General features: G+C 40.2%; 2 protein-coding genes across 2 annotated transcripts; both read left to right on the top strand.

The window, feature by feature from the left end:
• Nucleotides 1–921: 921 nt before the first annotated feature.
• Nucleotides 922–5032, top strand: LOC115251865 (homeodomain-interacting protein kinase 2-like). The gene is made up of 9 exons (XM_029845617.1): nucleotides 922–1390; nucleotides 2095–2314; nucleotides 2394–2585; nucleotides 2673–2854; nucleotides 2937–3060; nucleotides 3171–3290; nucleotides 3404–3460; nucleotides 3578–3714; nucleotides 3827–5032. Exons 1-9 carry the CDS (start codon nucleotides 1380–1382, stop codon nucleotides 4197–4199), a joined length of 1416 nt encoding a protein of 471 aa, XP_029701477.1. The 5' UTR covers nucleotides 922–1379; the 3' UTR covers nucleotides 4200–5032.
• A 3555-nt stretch (nucleotides 5033–8587) lies between these two features.
• Nucleotides 8588–12225, top strand: LOC115251661 (homeodomain-interacting protein kinase 2-like). Its single transcript, XM_029844645.1, has 9 exons — nucleotides 8588–9056; nucleotides 9761–9980; nucleotides 10060–10251; nucleotides 10339–10520; nucleotides 10603–10726; nucleotides 10837–10956; nucleotides 11070–11126; nucleotides 11244–11380; nucleotides 11493–12225. Exons 1-9 carry the CDS (start codon nucleotides 9046–9048, stop codon nucleotides 11863–11865), a joined length of 1416 nt encoding a protein of 471 aa, XP_029700505.1. The 5' UTR covers nucleotides 8588–9045; the 3' UTR covers nucleotides 11866–12225.
• Nucleotides 12226–12425: the final 200 nt, after the last annotated feature.

Genomic DNA, 12425 nt, shown 5'->3' with positions numbered 1-12425 from the left:
GAGGGCCTTTTTGTAAACTAATAGACAGTCTTTCCAGGCTACATGATAGCTGTCTATTTTACAAGAATGCCACTTCCTTTCCAGTCTTCGCACTTTCTGCTTGAGGGTCCTGATATGTGAATTATACCAGGGGGCACACCTCCTCTGATTTACTATTTTCTTTTTCAGGGGGGCAACAGAATCAAGGGTGATTCTCAGTGAGGTTGCTGCACCTTCAGCAATAGAGTCAACCTCAGCAGGGCTAAGATTATAATGATTGATCCCTGGAGAAACACACAGTGGTCCTGGGATTAGCACAGGGATCACTTCCTTAAACTTGGCTACAGCATTATCTGAAAGCCATCTGCTATAGTAAGACTGTGCTCTGAGCATAGAAGAATCCTTAATCATAAATGTGAAAGTGATCAAAGAATGATCAGACAGGAGTGGGTTCTGAGGGAACACTGACACATGTTCTACCTCAACACCATAAGTCAGAACTAGATCTAGGGTGTGGTTGAAGTTATGAGTTGGTTAATTTATCTGCTGGAGGAAACCAACTTACTCAAGTAATGAAATGAAACCATTTCTAAAGCTGTCATTTACAACATCTACATGGATGTTAAAGTCTCCAATGATAATGACTTTATCTGTTCTGAGGACCAAGTCAGATAAGATGTCAGAAAACTCAGACAGGAACTCTGAATGTGGCCCAGCAGGGGGCCGATATACAACTACAAACAGAAGTGGCTTTTCTGTCCTCCGGTTCAGATGGGTGATGCCAAGAGTCAGGCTTTCATATGAACTGGAGCTGTGTTTGGGTCTTGGATTAATTAATAAGTTGGAGTGATAGATTGCTGCCACTCCTTGACCAATAACACCAGGAATATGATAATTAAGATGGGTAGGAGGAATAGATTCATTTAAGCTAACATACTCCTCCTCCCGGGTGGGATGGACACGTTTCTCCTAATCAGACCAGGTTTTCCCCAAAAACTGTTCCAATTGTCTACAAAGGACACCTGGTTTTCGGGGCACCACGATGACAACGAGCGAAAAAGCCAGTACTTTATAAAATGACAAAGGGTGACAGAGGGGTTGTGGGTAAAGGGATATCATGTCTTTGATCTTTGAACATGTCTGATATTTGAGACAAATATATATTAATAAAAGCCCACTTTATAGACTTTGAGCTTTGGTATGAAAGGACAGAGTTTAACATTGGTAATTTTTATGCAGTATTTGTAAGGATTGGGGTAATACAGAAACTGGTCGACAATTTGAATTACATGTTTGCCAGAAGGTTTTAAGATAGGAATAACTTTGGCTGTTTCATTCTGCTTAGAAATATTCTGGTTTGTAAAGTCATACCAAACATACTACTCAGCACTACACAAAAGATGGCACACTGGTAAGTTTTGATCATTTAATTATTTGGCAAGGAAATTTACATTAGCTAAAAATAAAATGTCTGGCCTTGAGATTGAAGGTTGTTGACAAAATGGTGGACCTGATTGACGTTCTCTCTAATGATTATTTTAGTGTCTAAGTATTGGACAAGTTATATTTTTATTATATACCCTTACCCGTGCACAAAAAATCATGACAATGCACACATACATGAGGTGTGGTGAAAATTTGATATTGTTGTCTGGAAATGAACATGAAATAATTTTATTTTGAGAATAGAGTGAGCGCAGATATAGGTAGACAACATTGGCAGACAAGATCTACAAAAATATAATCGTAACCCATGTCCCCAAATCAACCGGAAGTCCCGTACATCCCTTTTATTGCTGTTCTACTGCAGCTTTATGAGTGAAGCGGCTCATAAAGTTTCTGCGACAAAACTAGAAATTATGGTCTTTTAATGGTGTAAGGGGAGAAATAGCAGGCATCGTATATCTTTGGATACAGTTGTTAGGGTGGCTTAGTCCTTTGGTAAATGGGGCACTGTGCAGTGAGGGGAAGCTTAAGGTGATACTGAAGCTGCTTGATAGTTTATAATGACTCCAACTTGTCATGAGATCAGTGTTTCCCTAGAGTTTCTGTACTCCATTTTGATTTTTAAAGGGAGACTTCTCTTAATCTTTTTTCTCCTCTCTTCTAACATAGCTACCAACATTGGTGTCCATATCCCTTTGCATACGAGCAGAACATAGTGGAAATTGGAAGCATCCTCTATTCCAGACAAACCAATTATCTGGTGCAGTCCATTCTGGGAGAGGGTGCATTTGGCAAAGTTGTCAAATGTATAAGGTTGAGAGACAACAAGACTGTGGCAGTCAAAGTCATGAAGAAAGAAGAAGATTACTATGATTGTGTAGAGCAGGAAGTATGTAACAACAACTTTTGTTCCTATTTGCCCCTGTATGTGGTTTAATTAAGGTGAACCTTGACATTTGTCTCCTTAGATACAAGCCCTGCTAAGGCTTCAAAGACTGGATGCAGAAAAATGCAACATTGTCCAGATTCACGCAGCCTTTTTTGACAGAGGGTATTTCTGCTTCGTCTTCGAGTACCTGGACAAAAGTCTATTTGACTACATGGCGGAGAACGATTTTCGTCCTCTGCCTCTAAACGCAATCAGATCTATTGTCCAACAGGTACGTCTCACTGCACTTCCTTTTTCATTAATAGCCCTTTGATCTAATGTTGAAAAAGTATTCTGAAAGTGTTTTATTTTCTTTAAGCTTGCAATTGCACTTCAATCGCTGAAGAGCGTGGGAGTGACTCACCGCGATATAAAGCTGGACAATATTATGTTAGTGGACCATGAAAAGCAGCCTTTCAGAGTCAAACTTATCGACTTTGGAATTGCCACTGTTGCCTCCACTATACCACAGGGCTCAGTTATACAGGCCCTCTGTTCCATGTAATTATTTTTTACAAATGTTTAAAATCATGGAAATCTATAAATAACCAATTGTAAAAAGCAAATTAACACCCTTTTATAGGTCTCCAGAGGTCCTTTTGGGTCTTCCATTGACAGAGGCTGTCGACATGTGGTCTCTGGGCTGTTTGGCTGCCAAGTTACACCTGGGGATTTCGCTGTTTGATGGGGACAATGAGTATGACATGGTAAGTATATTTGTAGTATTTGGAGTTTTCTTCATTCTTTTCTTTGAACTTTTCTGCAACATAAACTTTTTTTGGTGAATATTGTGACGTGGTGTTTTCTTTACCCACAGATGAGAAGCATTGTGGAGCTACTAGGTCAACCTCCGAATCGAATGCTGGATGCAGGAATAAATACAAAGCAATTCTTTAAGAAATATATGTGCGCAGGGAATCGATCATGGAAACTAAAGGTATCTGTGGTAGTTTGTCTAAGATATTTCTTACGGACTCTAATTTTTTCCCAAATTGATAGGTAGGAATGTTTATTTTGTTGTCCTTAACTCCTTTTCTGTTATCTGTTTAGACATGCCGCGGAACAACAGGATATCATTTTCTGGATTCTTTGGATGACATTTTAAGCGTATGTTTTTCCAGTTTTCATTTGTTATTCACATCAATGTAACAACGCTTTCTTAATAGCATAAAGAATATATTTACAGGGTAATTAACTACTTTAAATCAATTTTTATTGTTCCAGGACATCCCTACTAAAGACAGTGAAAATCTAGGACTTGGTCTTTTTGTTGACATGCTAAAGAAAATGCTTGACCTAGATCCTGCCACGCGCATTACCCCAGCTCAACTGCTGCATCATGGTTTTCTGACAAACACTGAGTAAGTCTACACAAAGATCATTCATTTCAGTCCTAAAACCTTTGATTTATACATTTGAAAAAATTGCAGGATTGCAGATAATTATTTAAGTCAAGTATTTGTTGTCTTGAAGGGTGGGGACCACCTCTGAAGAGCTAGAGGGTACTGCCAGCCAGGAAAATGGACAGACGTTGCAGTCGCAGTGTGAAACCCCCCAGCTGAACCAAGAGAGCCAGTTAAAAACAGGGCAGAAAAGAAATCGGGACTCTAACGATGACGACCCAACTTGTCACGACTCCAAGCGGCCTAAATTTCAGTCAAGGGTGACACCAGTGACGGACACACAGATAAATGATGATAATTTCACCGTTCAGAGGAAGCTGCCTGATGGGAAGGATGGTGAGCCTCATTGCTCCACCTCGATGGCTGTGCCCAGGTTCAGCCAAAAAGCTTTAAAAAGAAGAAGGAAATACACAGGCAGGAAAAGAGAGAAACAGACTCCCTGAACACATATGTTTTGGGGACAGTCCCATCTGGTCTTTCAATCACATATTCACCCTGAATTACAATAAAGGAAGCTGATTTCATTATTTTAAACATTGGTTTCTGTTTTTTTTCAAGACCATAAAGTCTTTACAGAAAATCAAACAATAAATTGGTGCATTTAAATTAGTATAATTATTTTTTGGGAACCTCTTCCCTTGTTTTCTTGTGCCTGAGGAAAAGTTGACCGATTTTTACTTTGTCCCATTTACTCTGCCTATTGTTGCACACAAACCTGGAATAACAATATTTAATATGTTTTTTCAAATATTTTATTCCTAGAAGATAAAAACATTGCAAAACTAACATAATTTAAGAGGCAAAAGATGTTTTAGCCCAACTTTCTGGGCAATAGTGATATAGCTGATGTTTGTATACAGTTGCTAAAACAGACAGGAAACAGCTAATAACTGCTAAAGATATGTTTGATAAAGATACACAGGATATCCCAAACGACTTGTAACCAACTATTTTGAATTAATCCTGCACAATCATCAACACAATCATCCTTAGCAGATATTGTATGTGTTGCTCTCACCAGTGTTTTCAGTGTAAATCGCCACAGTAATTATCGAGAAAATAATCAACAACCTTCTCTCAGTGTTTCTTTTTTCATCTGCTACTATAAACTAAAATCTGTACATTTTCCATCCCTGTGAGACAAGTCCCTATCACAATTAATGTCACCCTCACATGGACACAGAAGAAATTTGCCATCAATCAATCAATCTTTATTTATATAGCGTCTGTTACAATTAAAATTGTTTCTAGGCACTTTCCAGAATCCCAGGGCCTGACCCGCAACAAGCAACAGTGGCAAGGAAAAACTCCCCTTTAACAGAAAGAAACCTTGAGCAGGACCAGGCTCATGTAGGGGGACCCTCCGGTGATGGACGGCTGGGTAGAGAGAGAGGAGAAGGGGGAGGACAGGTAGAGGAGAGAATAGGTAGAGAACATAGAGAAACATTAATAGTACAAGTATAAGAGTAGAGTGGGTCAGCAGGGTCAGAGGTCGGCAGGCCAGCATACAGCTACAGAGGCGGCTAGACCTGTTGATGAATCCACGGGGGGGGGGGGCAGAGAAACTATACAAGAAACAACATCATCAATGATCTACTAGGAGAGGAGAGGAGAGGAGAGGAGAGGAGAGGAGAGGAGAGGAGAGGGAAAAGGAGAAGGAGAGGGAGAAGAAGGAGAGGGGAGGGGAGAGGAGAGAAGAAGGAGAAGGAGAGGAAAGGAGAGGAGAACAGAGGGGAAAAGGAGACAGAGAGGAAGAGAAGAGGGAAAAGGAGGAGAGGGAGAAGAAGGAGAGGGGAGAGGAGAGAAGAGGGAGAAGGAAAGGAAAGGAGAACAGAGGGGAAAAGGAGACAGAGAGGAAGAGGAGAAGGAGAGGAGAGGAGAGGAGAGGAGAGGAGAGGAGAGGAGAGGACCATGACCCAGTGGGGTGACAGAGGCATGTCAGGTGATCATGTTTCTGGACCCCGGCAGCCTCGGCCTATAACAGCATAACTAAGATGTTAACCAAATGATTACACGACCCCCTAAGTATGATAATTTGTCTGTCTATGATAATAACTGGAACTACAGAATTAGTAACAATAAGCTTTTTCAAAGAGGAAGGTTTTAAGTATAATCTTAACAGTAGCGATGGAGTCAGCCTCCCGTACCTGGACAGGGAGCTGGTTCCATAGCGGGAGGCCTGGTAGCTAAATGCTCGGCCCCCCATTCTACATCTAGAGACTCTGGGGTCCACAAGTAAACCAGCATTCTGAGAGTGGAGTGGTCTATTGGGCTGGTAAGGTATCACTAGCTCCTCCAGGTAGGATGGAGCTAGGCCTCTGAGGACCTTGTAGGTCAAAAGAAGGGTTTTAAAAATTATTCTAAATTTAATGGGCAGCCAATGAAGAGACGCCAGTACAGGAGTTATGTGATCTCTTTTGTCAATACCTGTCAGAACTCTGGCTGCGGCATTTTGGATCAGCTGGAGGCTTCTTAAAGAGTTGTTTGGACACCCTTATAATAAAGAATTACAATAGTCCAGCCTGGAAGTAACAAATGCATGGACTAACTTTTCAGCATCATGCCGCGTCAGTAGTTTCCTAATCTTTGTGATGTTCCTCAGGTGAAAAAAGGCACTTCTAGAGACTAACTTAATGTGTGAGTTGAAGGAGAGATTTTGATCAAAAGTTACTCCTAGATTCCTCACAGAGAGACAAGATGTTAATGAGATACTATATAGAGTGATCATGTGATCTAATCTATCCCTGAGAGGTTCAGGACCAAACACCATGACCTCAGATTTTCCGGAGTTAAGGAGGAGGAAATTTGAAGACATCCAGGACTTTATATCTTTAAGACAGGTCTGAAGCTTCACTAACTTCTCTGTCTCCTCTGGTTTCATGGATAAATAAAGCTGAGTGTCATTAGCATAACAATGAAAATTTATCCCATGCTGCCGAATAATGTTCCCTAAGGGAAGCATGTACAAGGTGAAGAGGATTGGTCCAAGTACAGAACCTTGAGGAACTCCATGGCTCACCCTACTGTATGAGGAGGGAACACCATGGACATGAGCAAACTGGTATCTATCAGATAAATATGATGTAAACCAGTCTAGTGCTGTCCCTTTGATCCCAATCACATGTTCCAGTCTCTATAACAGGATACTGTGATCAACTGTATCAAAAGCAGTACTGAGGTCCAGCAGAACCAGCATAGAAACCAGTCCATGATCTGAAGCTATAAGAAGATCATTAGTAACTTTAAGAAGTGCTTTTTCTGTGCTGTGATGAGCTCTAAAGCCTGACTGAAACATCTCAAACAGGCTGTTCCTCTGCAGGTGCTGCAGTAACTGAATCACCGCCACCTTATCAAGAACTTTAGAGATAAAAGGAAGGTTGGATATTGGCCTGTAATTTGCTAATACATCAGGATCCAGTGATGGTTTTTTGAGCAACGGCTTAATCACTGCCACCTTGTAGGACCGGGGTACATAACCTGTCACTAAAGAACCACTGATCTGGTCCAGGACAGAACTGTCTATCAATGGTAAAACATCCTTCAACAGGTGTGTTGGGATGGGATCTAAAAGACACGTGGTGATCTTGGATTTCTGAATTAGCGATGACGCCTCAGAAAAATATATAGGGGTGAAGGAGTTTAAGGGCTCGTTGGAGAACCTGTATGTTCCCACAGTCAGCACATCTGGTGATGGTCCAGTTGTTGGGATGGCCTGGTTAGCTTTTTCTCTGATAGCTAGAACTTTATCGGTGAAGAAGCTCATGAAGTCTTCACCACTAAGGGAAGAAGGGATACGTGGATCTAAAACACTGTGACTCTTGGTTAATTTGGCCACGGTGCTGAAAAGAAACCTGGGGTTGTTCTTATTCTCCTCAATTAAAGAAGAAAAATAAGCTGTTCTAGCCTTACGGAGGGCCTTTTTGTAAACTAATAGACAGTCTTTCCAGGCTACATGATAGCTGTCTATTTTACAAGAATGCCACTTCCTTTCCAGTCTTCGCACTTTCTGCTTGAGGGTCCTGATATGTGAATTATACCAGGGGGCACACCTCCTCTGATTTACTATTTTCTTTTTCAGGGGGGCAACAGAATCAAGGGTGATTCTCAGTGAGGTTGCTGCACCTTCAGCAATAGAGTCAACCTCAGCAGGGCTAAGATTATAATGATTGATCCCTGGAGAAACACACAGTGGTCCTGGGATTAGCACAGGGATCACTTCCTTAAACTTGGCTACAGCATTATCTGAAAGCCATCTGCTATAGTAAGACTGTGCTCTGAGCATAGAAGAATCCTTAATCATAAATGTGAAAGTGATCAAAGAATGATCAGACAGGAGTGGGTTCTGAGGGAACACTGACACATGTTCTACCTCAACACCATAAGTCAGAACTAGATCTAGGGTGTGGTTGAAGTTATGAGTTGGTTAATTTATCTGCTGGAGGAAACCAACTTACTCAAGTAATGAAATGAAACCATTTCTAAAGCTGTCATTTACAACATCTACATGGATGTTAAAGTCTCCAATGATAATGACTTTATCTGTTCTGAGGACCAAGTCAGATAAGATGTCAGAAAACTCAGACAGGAACTCTGAATGTGGCCCAGCAGGGGGCCGATATACAACTACAAACAGAAGTGGCTTTTCTGTCCTCCGGTTCAGATGGGTGATGCCAAGAGTCAGGCTTTCATATGAACTGGAGCTGTGTTTGGGTCTTGGATTAATTAATAAGTTGGAGTGATAGATTGCTGCCACTCCTTGACCAATAACACCAGGAATATGATAATTAAGATGGGTAGGAGGAATAGATTCATTTAAGCTAACATACTCCTCCTCCCGGGTGGGATGGACACGTTTCTCCTAATCAGACCAGGTTTTCCCCAAAAACTGTTCCAATTGTCTACAAAGGACACCTGGTTTTCGGGGCACCACGATGACAACGAGCGAAAAAGCCAGTACTTTATAAAATGACAAAGGGTGACAGAGGGGTTGTGGGTAAAGGGATATCATGTCTTTGATCTTTGAACATGTCTGATATTTGAGACAAATATATATTAATAAAAGCCCACTTTATAGACTTTGAGCTTTGGTATGAAAGGACAGAGTTTAACATTGGTAATTTTTATGCAGTATTTGTAAGGATTGGGGTAATACAGAAACTGGTCGACAATTTGAATTACATGTTTGCCAGAAGGTTTTAAGATAGGAATAACTTTGGCTGTTTCATTCTGCTTAGAAATATTCTGGTTTGTAAAGTCATACCAAACATACTACTCAGCACTACACAAAAGATGGCACACTGGTAAGTTTTGATCATTTAATTATTTGGCAAGGAAATTTACATTAGCTAAAAATAAAATGTCTGGCCTTGAGATTGAAGGTTGTTGACAAAATGGTGGACCTGATTGACGTTCTCTCTAATGATTATTTTAGTGTCTAAGTATTGGACAAGTTATATTTTTATTATATACCCTTACCCGTGCACAAAAAATCATGACAATGCACACATACATGAGGTGTGGTGAAAATTTGATATTGTTGTCTGGAAATGAACATGAAATAATTTTATTTTGAGAATAGAGTGAGCGCAGATATAGGTAGACAACATTGGCAGACAAGATCTACAAAAATATAATCGTAACCCATGTCCCCAAATCAACCGGAAGTCCCGTACATCCCTTTTATTGCTGTTCTACTGCAGCTTTATGAGTGAAGCGGCTCATAAAGTTTCTGCGACAAAACTAGAAATTATGGTCTTTTAATGGTGTAAGGGGAGAAATAGCAGGCATCGTATATCTTTGGATACAGTTGTTAGGGTGGCTTAGTCCTTTGGTAAATGGGGCACTGTGCAGTGAGGGGAAGCTTAAGGTGATACTGAAGCTGCTTGATAGTTTATAATGACTCCAACTTGTCATGAGATCAGTGTTTCCCTAGAGTTTCTGTACTCCATTTTGATTTTTAAAGGGAGACTTCTCTTAATCTTTTTTCTCCTCTCTTCTAACATAGCTACCAACATTGGTGTCCATATCCCTTTGCATACGAGCAGAACATAGTGGAAATTGGAAGCATCCTCTATTCCAGACAAACCAATTATCTGGTGCAGTCCATTCTGGGAGAGGGTGCATTTGGCAAAGTTGTCAAATGTATAAGGTTGAGAGACAACAAGACTGTGGCAGTCAAAGTCATGAAGAAAGAAGAAGATTACTATGATTGTGTAGAGCAGGAAGTATGTAACAACAACTTTTGTTCCTATTTGCCCCTGTATGTGGTTTAATTAAGGTGAACCTTGACATTTGTCTCCTTAGATACAAGCCCTGCTAAGGCTTCAAAGACTGGATGCAGAAAAATGCAACATTGTCCAGATTCACGCAGCCTTTTTTGACAGAGGGTATTTCTGCTTCGTCTTCGAGTACCTGGACAAAAGTCTATTTGACTACATGGCGGAGAACGATTTTCGTCCTCTGCCTCTAAACGCAATCAGATCTATTGTCCAACAGGTACGTCTCACTGCACTTCCTTTTTCATTAATAGCCCTTTGATCTAATGTTGAAAAAGTATTCTGAAAGTGTTTTATTTTCTTTAAGCTTGCAATTGCACTTCAATCGCTGAAGAGCGTGGGAGTGACTCACCGCGATATAAAGCTGGACAATATTATGTTAGTGGACCATGAAAAGCAGCCTTTCAGAGTCAAACTTATCGACTTTGGAATTGCCACTGTTGCCTCCACTATACCACAGGGCTCAGTTATACAGGCCCTCTGTTCCATGTAATTATTTTTTACAAATGTTTAAAATCATGGAAATCTATAAATAACCAATTGTAAAAAGCAAATTAACACCCTTTTATAGGTCTCCAGAGGTCCTTTTGGGTCTTCCATTGACAGAGGCTGTCGACATGTGGTCTCTGGGCTGTTTGGCTGCCAAGTTACACCTGGGGATTTCGCTGTTTGATGGGGACAATGAGTATGACATGGTAAGTATATTTGTAGTATTTGGAGTTTTCTTCATTCTTTTCTTTGAACTTTTCTGCAACATAAACTTTTTTTGGTGAATATTGTGACGTGGTGTTTTCTTTACCCACAGATGAGAAGCATTGTGGAGCTACTAGGTCAACCTCCGAATCGAATGCTGGATGCAGGAATAAATACAAAGCAATTCTTTAAGAAATATATGTGCGCAGGGAATCGATCATGGAAACTAAAGGTATCTGTGGTAGTTTGTCTAAGATATTTCTTACGGACTCTAATTTTTTCCCAAATTGATAGGTAGGAATGTTTATTTTGTTGTCCTTAACTCCTTTTCTGTTATCTGTTTAGACATGCCGCGGAACAACAGGATATCATTTTCTGGATTCTTTGGATGACATTTTAAGCGTATGTTTTTCCAGTTTTCATTTGTTATTCACATCAATGTAACAACGCTTTCTTAATAGCATAAAGAATATATTTACAGGGTAATTAACTACTTTAAATCAATTTTTATTGTTCCAGGACATCCCTACTAAAGACAGTGAAAATCTAGGACTTGGTCTTTTTGTTGACATGCTAAAGAAAATGCTTGACCTAGATCCTGCCACGCGCATTACCCCAGCTCAACTGCTGCATCATGGTTTTCTGACAAACACTGAGTAAGTCTACACAAAGATCATTCATTTCAGTCCTAAAACCTTTGATTTATACATTTGAAAAAATTGCAGGATTGCAGATAATTATTTAAGTCAAGTATTTGTTGTCTTGAAGGGTGGGGACCACCTCTGAAGAGCTAGAGGGTACTGCCAGCCAGGAAAATGGACAGACGTTGCAGTCGCAGTGTGAAACCCCCCAGCTGAACCAAGAGAGCCAGTTAAAAACAGGGCAGAAAAGAAATCGGGACTCTAACGATGACGACCCAACTTGTCACGACTCCAAGCGGCCTAAATTTCAGTCAAGGGTGACACCAGTGACGGACACACAGATAAATGATGATAATTTCACCGTTCAGAGGAAGCTGCCTGATGGGAAGGATGGTGAGCCTCATTGCTCCACCTCGATGGCTGTGCCCAGGTTCAGCCAAAAAGCTTTAAAAAGAAGAAGGAAATACACAGGCAGGAAAAGAGAGAAACAGACTCCCTGAACACATATGTTTTGGGGACAGTCCCATCTGGTCTTTCAATCACATATTCACCCTGAATTACAATAAAGGAAGCTGATTTCATTATTTTAAACATTGGTTTCTGTTTTTTTTCAAGACCATAAAGTCTTTACAGAAAATCAAACAATAAATTGGTGCATTTAAATTAGTATAATTATTTTTTGGGAACCTCTTCCCTTGTTTTCTTGTGCCTGAGGAAAAGTTGACCGATTTTTACTTTGTCCCATTTACTCTGCCTATTGTTGCACACAAACCTGGAATAACAATATTTAATATGTTTTTTCAAATATTTTATTCCTAGAAGATAAAAACATTGCAAAACTAACATAATTTAAGAGGCAAAAGATGTTTTAGCCCAACTTTCTGGGCAATAGTGATATAGCTGATGTATAAGTAGTTTGTATACAGTTGCTAAAACAGACAGGAAACAGCTAATAACTGCTAAAGATATGTTTGATAAAGATACACAGGATATCCACAAACTACTTGTAACCAACTATTTTGAATTAATCCTGCACAATCATCAACACAATCATCCTTAG

The sequence above is a fragment of the Takifugu rubripes genome, chromosome 12 (genome assembly GCF_901000725.2).
Source record: "Takifugu rubripes chromosome 12, fTakRub1.2, whole genome shotgun sequence".
NCBI lineage: Eukaryota > Metazoa > Chordata > Actinopteri > Tetraodontiformes > Tetraodontidae > Takifugu > Takifugu rubripes.
This window is presented reverse-complemented; position numbering and strand designations above follow the sequence as displayed.